Below are 18,609 nucleotides of genomic sequence, written 5' to 3'. Positions count from 1 at the left end.
TTTTAAAATATGTTATATAAGACAAAGAAATAAAAACTTAGATAGTTATGTTAATGAATAAATGATACAAAATACTAATTTTAAATTTTTTCTTAATATAAATTTGTGTTTAAAGTTTCATGTTACCTTTGAATTGTATATGAATATAATCTTAATTAATTTAATCTTAATTAATTAAATGTAACTCAACAATTAAGGCACTTATCTCCGATCAATAAATTATGAATTTGAATCCCAACCATCCATGTTGTACTAAAAAAAGTTTTTAATTAATTACCAGTTAGGTCATCGATTATATAAATTAATAATTATGATGAAAAATTATAAAAAATAAACACTATATTTGAAATGACTTTTTAGAGAAATAAATAATTTAAAGAGACAAGGCTATCTAATGAAATATTCCAGTACTGTTGTTTGATGACAGCCCAAGATAATATAAAACCAGGCCAGAGTTGGGCCTTTTTTGTGGAGAGAATTTGGGCCTTTCTAGAGCATCTCTAGGCAGAAAGATCATGTGGACTGGGCTTGATTTGAAATAATGGACTCTTAAAGCCCAATTCAAAAACTGCACTTCCATTTTCCAAGTTAACCAAGAACTCCACAAATTAGCGACAGGAAAATTAATATCTGAATTGATCTGAACATGATTTTTAGATACACTTCATAAGTTTTTTTTTTCTTTTTCTTTCCGGGTGCTACATTCATTACTATAATTTATAAGATTGACCAATCAATCAACAAAAATAATATTTGGAACAGATTTTGAGAATATTTAAAGGTGGCAGGTATTTGAATGATAAAAAAAAAAATAATCCTGTCCTACATTGTCAAGATTAGATATCTAAAAAAAATATAGAAGGGTAATTATCAAAGTAGACCAATACTAGTCAACATATAACATAATGTTTAGTAACACTAAATAGTAAAAGAAAACTGAAATAATTTGTCACCTACCTGAGTTTTATCATAGGATTAAAAAAGTATAATATTCATGAAAAGGAAACCCTCAAAGTCCCATAATTAATAAATAAAGGAAATGAAAGTTTGAAAGTGTAAATTGGAAATGGGAATTGAGAATAACTAATGATATTTTCCCTTGGAAGCTGTAAACATGTCTCCAATAACCCAACCATTTTTGAGCAATTGAAACCTTAAAAACCCAACACAACCTTTGCTTTTTCAATATACTGTTCATTTGATGTTGCCTAGCTAAAGCATTTATTCAATTGTTTTCTCTAACTTTTCTAGACAATAACTAAAATCCAACTGTCTTTTTTCAAGTTCACATCTACATCTATTTTGCTTTAGTAGATACATTATACCTAATTTAATTTATTAGACACATGAATGAGAAGTAATTTTTCAAGTCGATTTGATCAATATCATAGTTTAATTACCTTCATAAAACAAAATCATGGGATGCTCACATGCTTGTACAAAATATTTATCTTTTCTTAAGCTAGTTTTGGATGCGTCATACCATCAATCTAGAGAGCGTAATGTATCACTCTATACACAGTTTCTCTAGCTATGAAAAACTATGAAACTTACCAATTTCAAATGCTTTCTTAATTAAAAGTTTGATCTTTATCCAAATTTGAACTCATTTACCCTAATAATTTCTTACTCGGTAATTAAAAAGTTGCACGTGATAAATTAAATAAAATCTCCTTAATAATTGAAATTCACATGTACTTTGCGAAAAGAGCACGTCTTTCATCTATTATTTCTTATATACATATTTCTAGAGAATACCGACATAGAAACAACTCTATCGTATTCTCATCTCATCTTGACATTATCTTGAACTTGATCGTTGGAGTTACACAACAAAACACTATTTTATTATTTTGCATACAGCTAGATGTATCATCCCTCCGTCGTGAAAATTTGTATTCATAAACACAAGAAATTACATAAAGTAAATAATGCACAAATGTTTTAGGTAATTTTTGCAAATGTTTCAATACACACACTTTGAATAGATTGAGGTTGTAGGGTGTTTACCAAGTCAAAGAAGCCAAATGTGTTTGGATTTGAAAAGTTGGTCTTGTTTTTCACATAAAACCAGTTGAGATGTCTCAAAAGATTCCAACAAGTTGACCTGGTCAAAGATCTTTTGCCTTCACCAAATTAATACAATACGTAATTGCTTTGCTTTATCAATGCGTTGTCCACTAATTGTACCTACATTACAACCTTTTTCATCGTTAATTTCTAGGTAACAATCCTAATTAATTAGGTACCAATGTTTCAAAATCTCATTCAAAATCAGCCACATACCTTAACCCGTTAAGTCACTAATTTTCGATTAAAAAATTTCGAGTTCAAATTCTCATCTTGGATGTTGTACTAAAAAATCAATTTCTTCATTTTAATTTTTAAAATTAAATTATAAATTTAGTCCTAATTCATATTTTAGGGTTCTGCTTTAAAATATTTATACCATATCGTCCCTAAATTTTTATTGTTGTGTCTATTTAGTATCTATACTTTAGAAACATTATAAAAATTTCCAATGCATTTTTATCTGACAAAATTTGATCCGAATTTGTAATTCACAGGCTAAAAGATTTATGTAATTAAACCTTTTAAAAGTTCAAAAACTAAACACCAGTGAACTTTTTATACTTTCTCAGCTAAGATTAATTCATATATATTGATTATATTACAATGGAACATTGAAAACATCATCAAATAATAATTAAAAAAAAAGGGCATCCCATTCAAGTTAGGAGCCAACTTAATTAATTTAATCTAAAATTTTCAAATGAGAATAGGAAAAAGAGTAGACTTTTGTGTCCATAAGCTGTCGATCTTTCCCAGACATTGTTCAAAGGCTGTCTTTGGTCAGCAACAGAGTTGACGTAGAGCCATTGTAATCCAAGTATTAAATGTCTATATAATTCAAATTTCCAAGCACATAAACTAAGATTTAACCAACTCCCACTTGCTAATTAAGGTAATTAATTCATGATTAATTAACCAAAACAACTTTTTTTTTTCTTTTATAACATAAACACATTGGATTCGTGATTTTACCTGTTGCCAAACAGACCCAACATGTTGAAACTCTCATCCATCTTCCTATGTTTAAAAACCAAACAATAACAGCTTTTATGGTCGAGATTATATATTGGCATAAACAAAATAGATTAGATTTTTGTTTTTTTCAATGTAGCGTTTTGAATATATTCTAAATTTTTTTTAAACAAAAATATTCTAAAAAATTAATGTACTTTTCAACAAAATTAATATATGGTAAGTTTTGTTGAACATTTAAGATCATAAATCATCTTTTTTTTCCTTTTCCCATTTTTTCTTTTTAATTTGTTTAGATGAGGCTCTAGAAAATTAAACCTGCACGTGAAAATATGGTGTTTGGATGCTAAATGAAAGGAAAAATCTTCTGAATCTAATATTAGAAGATCGAGAAAAAAAGAAGAAACTATTTATAGGCTTTTTTTTTTTTATGCTATGCAATAACTCCTTTTTTTCCCTACTTTTGACGATCTTAGTCATTTTTCGAGAATTATTATTATTATTATTATTTTGGAAAGATGATTTGTCATTACATCAACTTTAATTTGACTATGATTGTTAAATGCATTCTTAGAAAGTATTTGAGACTGGAAAATTTGTGTTTGGATTTAAATAGGAATGGTCTTAATACAATTTAAAGTAAATCATTTAGGCTCATTTTCCTAACCATTTCATTTTTTTTTTGTTTTTTTTCCTAAAAACTTTGTTTATTTGCTCAAAATTTCTTTGATATATTTTTCACATTTCTTAAAAACACGGTGAACTCTTAGTCAAATTTTAAAAACATAAACAAAATTTTTAATTTTTTTAAATGGTAGTTTAGGTTTTGAAAATATTTTTAAAAAGTAGATAACAAAATAAAAAAATACATAAATGAAAATAGTGTTTAGAAGCTTAACTTAAAAAAAATTAAGAAGATGGATCTTAATATTTTTGTTATGTGCATGAGATTTTGTTTGAAAATATTCATTATTTAAACTTTAGTTATATTTCCTTAAACATCAACGAAAATAATACTTTATTGAACTTTAGTTTTTATCAAACTAATTAACTCATACTAAATTTTGAATATTTATAATAATTTGAAGAGGATACGATAAACTGAATGTATAATAAACATAAATATAGAATATGATGCCTTATTATTATATTTAACCAATAATGAGTCCATATATTGTAGGGGTGAAGGAGAAATTATAAGTTGGGAATGGCTTGATTTGATAGTTTCCAAACTTTGTACCTTTGTTTCACTTAAATAAACGTGATTCTAGATTAGAAACATTGGATTCATAGTATTATGGCCATAATTACGTTTTTGTGACTCAAATTATTTCTTGTCAAATATGAAATGATTAGGGCTTAGAGAAGAAAAATGAGGGAAAAAAAACAAATTAAAGAATAATCTGCTTTAGAGGAGAGATAAAATTAAAGGAAAATAAGAGAGATGGAGAATATGATTGGAAGACAGAGAGAAAAAGGGTATTAGCTTTTTGTGTGGAAAAACAAATGCGTTTTGTACCATCAACTTAAAAATGAGACAATTAAATATATTTAAATAATAAATTATAAATAATGAATGAATAAATCACCATTTCACAGCATAGTTTACCTCGGTATAGTTTAATTGTTAAGATATATTGTCTAAAAGTTCAAATTTTCATCGACCTATATTATTAAATTAAAAAAAAAAGTTAGTAGCGATCTTGCTAAAGATTTAGGAAAATATTTCGTTCAAATCTTGTCTTTACTACAATTAAATATTTGATACTAAGAGAGAGAAATGTAAAAACAATAACTTTTATAAAAATTAATAAGTTGTCAAAATTTCAGTGAGGACAAGATTTGACATGCAGCCAAGTATTTTTTGAAAGATTTAATCGATTATTAACTTTTTATTTATATTTATTATTTATTATTATTTTGTCTATTCAAAATTGACCCTGCAACAGAAAAATATACCCAAGGCTAGCTAAAGAAATATCTCGTTGAAAGATGACAGATATTAACTTGCTACCTAACTCTCCTTGTTACCACATAATTTTATCTTATATATTCTTTGAAATAATATTCCTTCCAAATACAAAATAAATTAACTCATGGCTATAACTTTCCTTATGTTGGACGAAAAAGTAAGGTATAAGAATTATGCTCCAAACATAATTCAACTGGTTAAAATAGAATTATTATTATATGTAATTCAACTGGTTAAAATAGAATTATTATTATATGTAACCGAGACTAAGATAGAATAAGTTTGAAAAAGATTTTTTCTTTGTAAGAAAAAAAGTTTGAAATGATATATTTTAGCCCATATTAAATTTTTTAATTGCAATATTCTTTGCCTCCAAGAAGGCTCAAACTGCCTGGCCAGCTCTCTATATATACTGTTAGGCCACGCATTTCGTCTTCACCAACCCCTCGCTCCATCCATCCAATTTCTCTCTTCTCTCTCACTTCTCTTTCATATCTCTCTCCATTTTCAGGTCTTTTTGTATTTTTTTTATCTCTCTCTTGCTGATCTTGCTCTTGAACTCCATCGATCTCTCAATAATGTCTTTGGAATACGAGTTTCTGTTGGTTCCTTCATCTGGGTTTGGCTCAACAATGGCCAATCTCCATCTCTTGCTTTTCTTTCTTCTCTTTGTCACAGTGTTTGCCCTCTGCCTCAGCCCCGGTGGGCTGGCTTGGGCTCTGATTTCAAGGCCAAGGAACAAACCCATCATTCCTGGGCCTTGTGGCACCCCTTTTCTCGGTCAAGCTTCGGCCTTTACTTCTTCTCTCACCCATAGAGTGCTTGCCAACCTCGCCAACACCTTAAAGGCGAAACCTTTAATGTCATTCTCAGTTGGGTTCACTCGTTTTGTGATCTCCAGCAACCCCATCACTGCCAAAGAGCTCTTGAACAGCTCGGCCTTTGCTGATCGCCCAATTAAGGAGTCGGCTTACGAGCTTTTGTTCCATAGAGCAATGGGTTTTGCTCCCTATGGGGAGTATTGGAGGATTCTTAGGAGAATCTCAGCCACCCATTTGTTTAGTCCTAAGAGAATTTCAAGTTTTGGGGAGCTGAGGGGGATGATTGGGGCTAAAATGGTGGACCAAATTGAGAGTTTGATGGAGAAAAATGGGGAGGTTGAGGTGAGGAAAGTTTTGCATTTTGGGTCGTTGAATAATGTGATGGGGAGTGTGTTTGGGAGAAGTTGCGGATTTGGTGATGAGAGTGAGAGTTGTGAGGTTGAGGGATTGGTGAGTGAAGGGTATGATTTGCTGGGGAGTTTTAATTGGAGTGACCATTTCCCTGTTTTGGAGTGGCTGGATTTGCAAGGGGTGAGAAAAAGGTGCAAAATTTTGGTTGGGAAAGTGAATGTTTTTGTTGGGAAAATCATAGAGGAGCACAGAATGAAGAGAAGGATTGAAGGAAATTATAATGGAAATCATCATGATCAGATCATCAGCTCTGGGGATTTTGTTGATGTGTTGCTTGATTTGGAAAAGGAAAACAAACTCACTGACTCTGATATGATTGCTGTGCTGTGGGTAAGTACTTTTTTTTCTTTTCTTTTCCATGTGAAGTTGTCCAATATCTCACTCTCTCTCTCCATATATATTCTTTGTTTGTTTTTATGGTGGATGCAATCTTCCACTAAATAGGCATTCGTACACATTCAAGAACAAGCCATGGAAAAAGTTGATCATGTCTCAAGAATCAGAATCATTTCTCTTTTTCTTCTTTTCCCATTATTTCTTGTGTTAATTGGGTTTCCCTCTTGATTCTATTAAGAAAATGGTTAAGCTTTTGAGCAATAATTTAACATAATTTTGGATTCCGTTTCAGAATATCATTTCTAGCAGTGACTTATTGTAATCAAATTTTTGAATTTAGTGGTAGTTTTAACAATTTGAAAATTGTAGGAGATGATCTTTAGGGGCACAGACACGGTGGCAATTCTCTTAGAATGGATACTAGCAAGAATGGTTCTTCATCCTCATATCCAAGCCAAAGTCGAATCTGAAATCGAACGAGTGGTTGGAAATAACCGAAATGTTTCAGATTCTGACCTACCAAACCTCCCCTATCTCCATGCAGTTGTGAAAGAAACCCTAAGAGTACACCCACCCGGGCCGCTCCTCTCATGGGCTCGGCTCGCCATCCACGACACCCACATCGGTGACCACTTCGTCCCGGCTGGGACGACCGCCATGGTTAACATGTGGGCAATAACACACGACGACCAGGTCTGGGTCGACCCATTAATATTCAACCCCGAGAGGTTCATGAAAGAGGAGGTGTCCATAATGGGGTCTGATCTTAGACTGGCGCCATTTGGTTCAGGAAGAAGGGTTTGTCCTGGTAAAGCCATGGGGTTAGCCACAGTCGAGCTCTGGCTCGCTCAGTTGCTTCAGAGCTTCAAATGGGAGGTGGGTCCTGAAAATGGAGTCGATTTATCTGAATCTTTGAAGCTCTCCTTGGAAATGAAGAAGCCTTTAATCTGTCAGGCTGTTCCTAGGGCTAAAGCTAAAGCTGGTTGAGTGATCACAAGAACTTTGGTTGTGGGGTTGTGGGGTTGTGTGGTTTCAGTTCAGCCATGATTTTGGAGTTTGTTGCTTATGGAGATGGATAAAGAACAGTAATATTTTGTTTAAAGGGGCTTATTTTATGTTATAAATGTGTTTGCTTTTTTTTAATTAGGGCAAAAGTTTGGATATAAACAGGTGTTGTGTGGCTGTTGGGTTAGTGACCTTGGTGGCTGTTGTGTTATGTGTGAGTAAAACTTACAAATTATGTGTAATGTAATCTGTGTTTTCATGGAGCTAGGGCAAACTCTCGTGCAAGTGTACACATGTTTGTATTGAATAAAAATGTGATCTATTTGTTTTTGTTTCCGTTAGATTTGTAAGTAGGACCAGCAAAGTTCCACATTAGATAGGGAAGTGAATAATCATGACTATACAAGATAGGACAATTATGTCGATTGATATGAGATCTTTTGGATGAAACCAAAAGCAAAGCCATATCGTGAGAGCTACGCCCAAAGTGAACAATATCATACCATTGTAATTTTGTTATCTAATGGGGTCTTAGATATCGAAGTTATGTATTTTGAAAGTCTAGAAACCAACTATTATGGATGGGCTCATTAGTCCTAAGAGACCAAGGTAAATGAAAAAAAAATTAGAGGAAACGAAATCAAAAATCTCAATGATGGCTACCTACGAACTTTGTAATTATTAAAGGATCAGACAGCTGTCGTGTCAGATTACTGTTAATAAGATTGACGATTAATGTAATGAAAATTTTGATTCTCTCATCTATTGATTCACATCCCTTAAACGGATCCTAAATACTATTTTTCTTCAACAAGAACTAGTACGCCTGTTTTAAAGCTCAGAGTAAAGCCGTGAAAATATTCTTAGCCAAAATATGAAAGGATAAAAGAAATGAAAACAGATCACATTTATTTAACTAATTAATGGCAACCTAAATCTCAACTAGATTTAACATAATAATATTATATCATTTATACACACATTTGCCACATTAATTGGTTCACAAAAAATAAAATAAATTATATATTCCCTTTTAGTTTTTCCAATCTCTCCTCTCTTTATTCGTCCTTGGCATATGATATCGGTGCAACTTTAACCCCTTTGAATAGGCTTTTGAGAAGGTTAAGAAACCACACATATATCTCTCTGATTAAACTCTAACTAATTAATATTATTCTTTGGATTAAATGGAATAATTATGTGAGTAAATTTGACGTCAAGAAAAAAGTATATTTAATTACAGAGAAACATATATATATGAAATCATTGAGGAATGAGAACCAAAAGCAAAGTAATAATATGATATGTTCCCCCTTTTCTGTGATCCAAATCCCTCCCTTCTGCACAATATAAATATATATATATATATATATATATATATATTATATCTAATTTTTACCCCCATAAGTTTTGCTGGTGAAAAGCTCCACTGCTTTTTTCCCCAAAATTATTAAAGAATTATTCTGGGAATTTCTTTGAATTATATCCAATATAAATTCAAAAGCATTTCATGTATCATTTTTCTTTTTCCTTTTGTTTATGTTATTTAATTGTTTGGATACTGCTTGTAATTTATTCCTAAATGAGTGCAAGCTGCACTGCACTACAAAATGGCATTTTTTTTTGGTGATTCCCTCTCTCTATATATAAATACATGACACATGCATGCAACATTTGAAAATGTGGGAACATGAAGTTTTATTAACATTAGAGGCCATTAATTTGAGAGAATCCTTTCAACTATAATTCCAAGGGTGAAAAGATATTGTACATATATATATATATAGATATAAAAAGATATATATATTATCATGACTTATTTAATATTAATATAAATAAAAAAAAAATAGTACGATGGAGTGGAGCACATGAAGAAGGACAATTGGATTAACGTTGTTTTAAAATCAGTGACATTTGGAAATTTCAGTCATATGATTAAGTAATTGTGAAGAGAGGAACAAGGTATGTAAGATTTTGATGTTTAAAAAGAGGGTTCAAATAAATATTTGGATATGATTTTTGATTCGGAGATTTAGAGATCTTTGGGATATATACCAAACTTTTGGGTATGAATATATATGTGTTAATAAAGTCCCTTTGGTAGCTCAAGTATCAGTTTCCAATGGCATAAAATCTACTTTTTCAGGCAGTATTAAGTGTTAAGTATGCTTAGATTGGTTTAAAGGAATATAATGTAGGGTAGTCTAAATTGATTCTTTTATATATTTTATTAATAAAGTTAATATAGATCAATACTCTTACATGATCAATATAATTTTTTTTTTGAGTTCGACAACATGTACGGTAATTAAGATTTTGAACCTCCAACCTTTTAAAGCGAGGTATATGTCTAAGTCATGGCCAATTGGTATATGTCAATAAAGACAAATATTACCTTGGATTTATTCTAAGTTAGTTGAGGCATAACTATATTAATTAATTTGATTTATTCTAAGTTAGTTGGGGTTTTAAATTTTCCCAAAAAAGTATTTATACATTTGTAAGGATTCGATGCAGTGGAAGATATATCGGAGTTATAAATCTTATTGTTAGTATTTTTTTTAGTACAATATGTAGAGGTAGAGATTTGAACTCACGACCTTTTGGTGTAAATATCCTTCCTTGAATAGTTAAGCTATGCTCAAGTTAACCTTGTTATTAGTATTTATATTCATATGGATCGCAAATTGATGAGTTTTTAATATTTCATTGATATTTATATGGATATCAGGTATATCACAATTGATTCTTAATACTGATGTCGAACCCTCCCATTTAAATACATCGATGGGTATATCGAGAGTACATATCATAAGATATTTTAATCTTTGTGTGTATTTGTAGCGTATTTTCAACCACTCCAATTAATTAAATTTGTAACTTTTAGGTGTAATATGATATCAAATACACGGAAGAATAAGCATATCTCAATTGCTTAAAGACATATATCATCAACCAAAAAGTTAGAAATATAAAGTGAATCTATTCATCTTCTTTTAGACCCATTCAAAGGGGTCTTCTTTCAACTTGCAATTAAGCAATATACAAATTAATATATACCATGCTCATGCTCATATTCATATGATGCATGATTTGGATTAGAAACATTCTAAAAGGTAAATAAAAAGCTTGGCTTTTCAATACTATTTTTTGAATGGAAACTTTGAACCAAGCATAATCAAAAGAATAAGAGGAGCCCACAAACCTTTTCCAATTTTTTTTTTAATTAAAATTTCTTTGATCATATGATTTCTTTCAAGTATACAATCAATTGAAAGCATTATAAACCCTAGTTAGCTATGGCCTGGAAGCCACACAGCTACAAAGGGGCAACATATGAGCCAATCATCCATCTCTTCCACCACTCTTAATTACACACAAATCCCCCATTTTCTATTAAATAAAGTTTCTGCCTTATTTTAACTTACTTTTTTAGCAAAAAAATAAACATTTTTTACATGGAAAAAAAGGGCCATTCTTCTTCATTTGATATATTGCATGCGCAATAAAGTGGGAATGTGGCAGCTTAGTCATAGTGTTTAAGTTGCTAATCATGTTATTAAAGCTTCACTAATATATGGTGAACTTTTTATTTGCTTTGTTACATCACAATGAGAATTCTTCTTGTATATATCTTCCAAGTTATTCACCGTATATTAAACCCAAATTGACCATACGAATATATTTTTTTTCCCTTTAAAAGTAAAAAATTTTGGAATTAATAGAGATGGGTGGGATTCACAGTCATTGATTGGGAAATGCCATTCCAAATCTCGATTCCCATCTTCAAAATTAAAACAGGAAACAAAAAGAAGAGATTTTGTGCTTAATATTTATTATATAATAAGGATGAAATCCAAATCTTTAGGGAATTTAATTAAGAAATCCATATTTAGGCTGCTTCAAAAAGGATTGATTTCATTCTTTGAATGAAGTTGTGGCCTTTATGGAAAAAGTTGGGGTCTCAGCACACATAGAACATGATTAAGCCTTTTTAAGCTTTTGTGGGATGGATTAGTGTTATGAGTTTCCCACTTAAATTTTAATTTATAGTAATATAGTACATTTACCTAATTTTTATAAGAGTCATCATCTTCACCATTATATATAACAATCATGGCAAATAGTGATAATCACTTTGAAGATGATTGAGATGTGTGAGCTGAGACGACCGATCCATATTCATTATATAATGTGCAAAGTGCAAACCACTCTATCTTTAAATATTTATATTTATATATATATTTATATAAATCCCAAAACATGTCTTTTGAACAAATCCATTCGTAGTCGCTACTTATTTTTTTAAGTGCGGAAAAGTATTCGCTCGATCTCATGGAGTCTCTGGATTACATCGGTTTAGAGGTTTCAAATTTGAATCTTTGGATGGATTTATTATAAAAATAATCTTTAATGTCTCTTAGGTTCGAACTTTGGACAGATGTCAATCGTATTTCAAATATAGAACAACAACGCTAAGTAGGTAAAATTACTATGTTATCAAATATTATCATTATAATTTATAATCAATACTCTATTAAAGTGGTAAGTTGAAGTGTCTGCTTGAGCATAATTATTTAAATTATATATCTCTAAATCAATAGGGGTCATGAGTTTGAATCTTTCCCTATATGTTGTATTAGGATAAAATTGTAAATTCAGGTGAAAAATGGAAAGGTAGAGATATTCACAAAAATAACAAAGTTTGAATTAAACTTGAACTCAAATGTAATATAAAATATGGTAAGGAAAATCAATTTTATGCCACATTTCAAGAAAATGAAAATTGTGACATTTATTTAAATATATATTAACTTTATGTTACATGGTGTAATTTCTGGAAAAGATAATTAAAGGAGGACATGGGCCAAGGATAGAAGCCTTTACTGTGCTAGCAATAATGGAGACAGGTTTTTTTTAAAACATAAATGGTACTCAATAATTATAACCACAAAGACCAATGATTAGCTGCCAACCACATAAACTTTATTCTAATGCCAAATTAATTTTATTTATTATTATTTTTTAATTTTTGTGATGTGTACACAGAAAAAGGTGTCTCCATTGAGCCTATAATCTTTTTATGTTTGAATTTTTGCCCTAAAATATGACAATCCCACGTTAAATTTTGCAATGTGTATCGTCACAACATTACAGCTGTTGTGGTTTGTAATATATTTTTGTTTAAATCCTTCTTTGTGGATGAATTGTCACATTTTATTTGGTTTGATCATTAACGTGTTAGTAGTGTAACAGGATTTTTGTTAGATGCATGATGGAAATATAATCGAAAACATCAACGAAAACAAAATTTGATGTCAAGTTCATAAATAAAACTAGCGTATTGGAAAATATAAGATCAAATTAATCTAAGATTTAAACCTTGATAACATGTTTTAGTAATTTTTAATAAGTTTAGAATCATAAAGTGTGAATTTGAATGGCACGTGTTTAACGGTAAGTTTATGATTTGAAAAACTAGTATGTAGTATGAGTTTATAAGTCTCTAAACTATATATAATATGAATTTACAACTTGTGAAATTAACGAACTAATAACTTAAGGTAAAACAGAGGCGCATTTTAGACGTAAATTCAACTTCGTCTATGCTAGTTTTTTTTAGTAACTAATAGAACTATAGGGTCATGATTCCATTTTTTCTTTTTCTCTGCTTCTTTTTTATTAGGGAAAGTGAAAGTAAATTTAGGGAAACAAATCATGTCAATTAAAGTAAAAATGGATGGTAGAAAGAGCATGAAATCTAGTGGACACTTGCAATATATAGTGCGACAATTCTGTTAGGACTTTGACCACTTCAAAACATAAATAAATAGAAATATAGTTCCAAAAAAGAGGACCTATGGACATATTCTTTGTTGATATAAATTTTGCTCACCACTGAAATAAATTAAGGACATATTCGAAGAAATTTTGACTCGGACAGAAATGTGATAATCGTGACAATTTATACTATTTTATTTTTCCTATTTCATTCTCCTGTCTCTACATTCTTCCAAATGAAACTGGGTTTTTTATCCTAAATAAAAATGCATGTAAGAAAGAGGAGAGAGCTAACATATAATCTTAGACAACGGAGGGACCAAAGTTTTACATGATGATACGTGGGAATTATTGTGACAAGAAAAAAAGTGAAACAGAACATTTGAAAGTACAAATACCAAAATAGAAGTGGAAAACATACTAAAATTGGATTTAACCCTTTTAAATCAATGTTTAAGCTAATTTTAACAGTTATAAGCAGAAGACATCCAAAGTTCTGTTCAAATAAGGTAGATTATTCAATGCAGACAAGACATGTACTTAATTTTTTGCTATTGAAAATGACAATAAGATGAACATGTTTTAGTGTGATGGGCCCCCTGTAACTTGCTTTAATAGTTAAACAGTATACATAGTTTAAGGAAAAAAAAAGTAGTTTCTAAATTTAATTCAGATTACTAAGAGGTCCTTGACCTTCATGAGTTGAATGTGCAAATCAAAATAATTATTGGGCCTTGGCCATTTATACTGTCAAAGCCCACATAGCCCTGACTTACTGGGCTTTGGCCCATTGATTAAATAGAGAGTGAGGGCCCATCACAGCAAGGAGGCTTTTCCATCTCTTTTCAAGAATTCATGAAATAGAGTAGTGATCAAGATTTAATCTTTGCCTATTTCACGCATTATTCAGTCCATCTTGGATTGGATGATGGAACAATCCTCATTCTTTTCTCTGTACTGGAGACTGGAGACTGGAGACTGGAGACTAGAGGGATTCCTTCCAAAAGCGTATCGATTTATCGGTCCCGCAGGAAATGAAGGCCGACTCTGTTGGTGAGTGCTCGAGCCACCGGGGCACGCCAACGTGGTTCGAGGGCCACCTTGCTACTCTCTCTGCTGTCAGAGCATCCCAAATAACGATCTACAAACATTCAAATCTTATCAATTCAGATCCAAAACATAGGCTAGCAAAGAACATCAATGTCACAGTTTTGAGGAGTGAAAACAGAAGCAGGATCTACCTCATTGCTCGGCTCGTCTATCGATAGCACAAATTCCTCAGTATCATTGAAGACAGCCTAATAAGAAAAAGATTGAAACTTTCAGATGGAAATGAGAACGGTTGTTCATCAGAATCTTGCTATTACAATATTGAGTATTTTCTTTAAAGAATAGATCATAGAAACTTGGGTTTTGGGTTTGGGATTGGGTTTGTGTACCATAGTTTCAATATCAAGGGGCTAAAAGATTTTCAAATATACATGCAGATTGTAGTCCCAGTTTTGGTAAATCTCAGGAGCTGGTGAACTTTATAAGAACCAATATAAAGGCTTTTCGTCGAACTGAAGCATGAGGCAACATTTACGGTTTTCAACCATAACTAGAACCATGAAAATGTCATAAAGATGCAAGTTAATTGACAGATGACATAAAGCAAAAAAAAGCCATTTGAAATGAAACCCTCAACTGACCTGACATCTCAATTGCATATGGGTAGCTCCAACATATTGTTTGACCAGTCTCCCCGTCCCCACATCCCAAAGCTTTACAGTGGAGTCCTTCCCACAAGAAAGAACGAACCTGAGGTATCGATGATCAAGTCACTGAGAAGAACTCCAGAAACCAATAAAAAGATTCAATATGTTCTCTCTTAGTATACTTTTCAAGTCACTGATTGTCTGAAAGTAAATCAATTAAGTGAAAGATTGTTGCACCATTTCAACAGAAACTTCTATATACTTGACAAACCATTATGATTGCGGCTACACTGATAAAATTGTTAAGAGTTTACAGCCACTATTGCAAGCTTACCTTTCATCTTTTGTAAATTTTGCACTGGTTGCCTCAGCTGCGGCATGTGCACTGGCGATTAGGCGGATACATTTAGCACTAACTCCATCCCATAAACGAACCGCACCATCCTTTGAAGCAGTGACATACATACTACCTGTTGCTGAATACCTGACCTGTATGATGATCATTGGAAAGCTTGAACTGTGAGAGTTCCATCTAATAGGATTTGTATTGCAGATAATTTGAAAAGTCAAGTTCATAGCACCTGATTTATGGCTCCATTACTTCCTATTTCCGGAACATTTGCAGATAGAAAGCACTGAAAAGTATTGACATCATATAGGTGGGCAATGGGATGATCCGTTCCTGGAGTTTTTGCCCATGTCAGTGACTAGCCCCTTGAGGTAAAATGAGGCCCCTTATTTGGTTTCATTAAATTTAGGTCTAGAGACTATAGATAGTTGTGGTGAAACTCGGACAGAGCCAGTATGGCTGTATGAGTAGGACCAAAAGCAAAGCCAAAACCGAGTTGTTGGTTTTGGTGGGTGGATAGCTTGCTCATCCAGCCCTCTATTGCAATGTTTCGTTCCTTTTTAATGGAAGTCTTTTCATCAAAATAAAAGTCAGTGAAACGGGAGGGAAAGCTAAAGCTTTCCAATAGAACTCAAGTTTAAGTTACAATGCAATTTAATTAATTTTTAACAACAAACAATAAGTACTTGCATGCTTTCAAATATTAGAATGCTTAAAACAGTTAATATATCACTTAATGTAGAGGAAGAAGACGATACCTGCTAAAAGATAATCTCCTGAGGGATGAAGAGATATAGAACGCACGTTATGGGTATCCTTAATGACAAACAGAGGAAAAAGGAAAAATGTAAGAGAATGCCTTCTGAATAAAAAGAAGTAAAATCTGCTGCAGGATTTGAAAGCTGCAGACAAAAATAAAAATTAAGATACAAGCAAAACCTGGATAACTCTGAATGCTTTCTTTGCAGTCAATTTGGAGAAGTCAAAGAATCTAGAAAAGCAAACGCATTGTACGAAATTGCAAGATTAGCTGTACTTTATTTACCAATAGAGTAGGTATCTTCAGAAATAGAACTATAAGCTTACAGATGGCAGAAGACAGACATGACTTCTTGATCACATTTAGAAATTCTTGATCACATTTAGAAATTTGGTAATCGCAAATGAAATAATACTAATGACAATAATAAGGTACGGAGCTATATGCTCGTGCATATGACCTCAGACACAACAGGATCAAGAAAGAACCATACTTTATTGTGTGATCTTTTGCACCAGATATAAGAACAGTATTCTGAGGATGAAAATCCAAATCATTTATTGGCTGCAAATAATTAGGAGAAAGTATCAGATATCACTTATCAGTGGAGTAGAAAGGGGAGAAATCTCTCGCCACTACAATGATGGAGAAGAAAAATCTTATTGATAATACGGCAACATACGTGAAGTTAGAATAATGATGAAGAAAAGAACAGTGTAAAGAACTAAAACCCTATTACTGATACAAGATAAACTATCCATGGTGATAATGACCAACTTGAGGGTGAAAACTTTAAGATGAAGAAAAATCTCCGGAAGGAAAAAACTATCAGCATAGTGTATTGATTTTATGAATGTGATGGACTAACTTGAATGTGATCATAAAACGTCCTTATAACAGGTCGGACAGGACCATCTTTTGCATCTGGCAGCATCATTTGCTTGATCTTTGCCACCTTATGAGGAAAAATGGCTTGTTAGTCAGATTCCATATTGATTGAAGTATCCCATCGAGTAACTTTAAGGTAAAGCATCAATACCTCAAACAGCTTTATTGACATATCCGCACTTCCAGTGGCAACAAATCTCCCATCAGGACTGAACCTTGCACATCTGGCAACATTCTAGACAAGTTTAAGCCATAAGCCCAGCAAGAAGATACAACAATCAGACCCAACCGTACATAAACAGATGCAGTAAATATGACAATATTATAAATCTATTCCTCCAGTCTAATATATATCTAATATGCATACGGCATACCATAATCGATAGATTCTGTCCAGCAAAACGAGATCATGCTATTGAAAACAAGTATAATACCAAGTACAAGTATGATATCCTTTCAAGAGGGTCATCTTTCTCTCAAAATCTAAGCCTTACCAATGCCAAACTTTAACAAGAGTTTACCAAATTTTCAACGAGCGTCTAACAATATAAAGAAAGTGTTACTTTTAGATTAATCACCTTATGTTCCGAAAGATGTCGAGTCTCATGCTTTGGAAAATTCTTCGATGACCCTTTTGTATCCTGCACAGCGCTGTATGGAGGAACCAAAAAGAAGAAGAAAGAGAAGGTTATTGAAGTTCCTCTGCTTTTCAATTCATAAGTCCTATACATGAAACTCGAATGAAGGACACATTTAAGCCCCTAGATAATCAAGACTTATAGCTCATTTGTAAAAGCTTTACAACCTGAAGTCGATGGCAGAAGTACGAGAGGCCAGTGCAGACCCATATGAAGTGGGCACCGATGAACCAAATTCGTACAATGCAGAAGCAGAATTCCCCCTTAACGTCTCATCTTTCTCCACCGCAAGACCCTGGTATCACCTTAATACAGAAACGCCCAGTAAGCAACCCCAAACTCAAAAGGGCTGAAAGGGGGCAGAGAGAGAGATTCTAGGAAGCAAATTCAGACCTTTGCAACAAGCTCCATAAGTTTATTACGCGGGACATCAACATTCAGAGGCGTCATTGTCGCAGAAGCAGCAGCACTTGCAGCCTAAGTAAAATACCATAGTTTTATAACTTATATAATACTGTTCCCTCAAGTACCAACACAAAATTACTTCCTTTTGATAGCTTCAATAATATTTTTCTCAGCAAATGGAAACAGAGACCAAAATCAAGAAACAAAACCTAAAATGAGTTGACCCAGAAGAGGAAAAGCTTGCCTGGGTGAGGTTGTGGTCGCGAAGATGAGCAACGATGAGAGAATTGAGTTGCCTATAAAGCTTCCCATCTTGTAGGGTCTGTTCGAAGCTGCCTTCCATCTCCTATGAAGCAGCGTCACCACCGCTCTTCAGTTCAGCACCCTCTATTATAACTCCCTGTTCCACTGTACTTTGGCAAATTCCACTGTTCAGAGCCCCATCAGAAGAAATATATGTTTTGTTTTCTTATAGTCATAGGCACAGAGGCATGTTGTGGT

General features: G+C 32.4%; 2 protein-coding genes across 2 annotated transcripts; one reads left to right on the top strand and one right to left on the bottom strand.

Annotated features, from left to right (window-relative positions):
• Nucleotides 1–5,461: 5,461 nt before the first annotated feature.
• On the top strand, nucleotides 5,462–7,926 carry LOC111008640 (cytochrome P450 78A5). Its single transcript, XM_022281386.2, has 2 exons — nucleotides 5,462–6,579; nucleotides 6,955–7,926. The coding sequence occupies exons 1-2, from the start codon at nucleotides 5,596–5,598 to the stop codon at nucleotides 7,570–7,572; spliced, it is 1,602 nt and encodes a 533-aa protein (XP_022137078.1). The 5' UTR covers nucleotides 5,462–5,595; the 3' UTR covers nucleotides 7,573–7,926.
• Nucleotides 7,927–14,023: 6,097 nt separating this feature from the next.
• Nucleotides 14,024–18,591, bottom strand: LOC111008763 (Transducin/WD40 repeat-like superfamily protein). Its single transcript, XM_022281567.2, has 14 exons — nucleotides 18,353–18,591; nucleotides 18,097–18,180; nucleotides 17,871–17,998; nucleotides 17,644–17,716; nucleotides 17,217–17,300; nucleotides 17,046–17,132; nucleotides 16,671–16,741; nucleotides 16,357–16,408; nucleotides 16,176–16,233; nucleotides 15,650–15,750; nucleotides 15,403–15,557; nucleotides 15,063–15,171; nucleotides 14,613–14,669; nucleotides 14,024–14,512 (listed from the first exon to the last, which is right to left on the bottom strand). Exons 1-14 carry the CDS (start codon nucleotides 18,449–18,451, stop codon nucleotides 14,357–14,359), a joined length of 1,314 nt encoding a protein of 437 aa, XP_022137259.1. The 5' UTR covers nucleotides 18,452–18,591; the 3' UTR covers nucleotides 14,024–14,356.
• Between the last annotated feature and the right edge of the window lie 18 nt (nucleotides 18,592–18,609).

This window comes from Momordica charantia (genome assembly GCF_013281855.1).
Source record: "Momordica charantia cultivar OHB3-1 chromosome 3 unlocalized genomic scaffold, Mcharantia_2.0 BLBB01000003.1, whole genome shotgun sequence".
NCBI classification, from domain to species: domain Eukaryota; kingdom Viridiplantae; phylum Streptophyta; class Magnoliopsida; order Cucurbitales; family Cucurbitaceae; genus Momordica; species Momordica charantia.
This window is presented reverse-complemented; position numbering and strand designations above follow the sequence as displayed.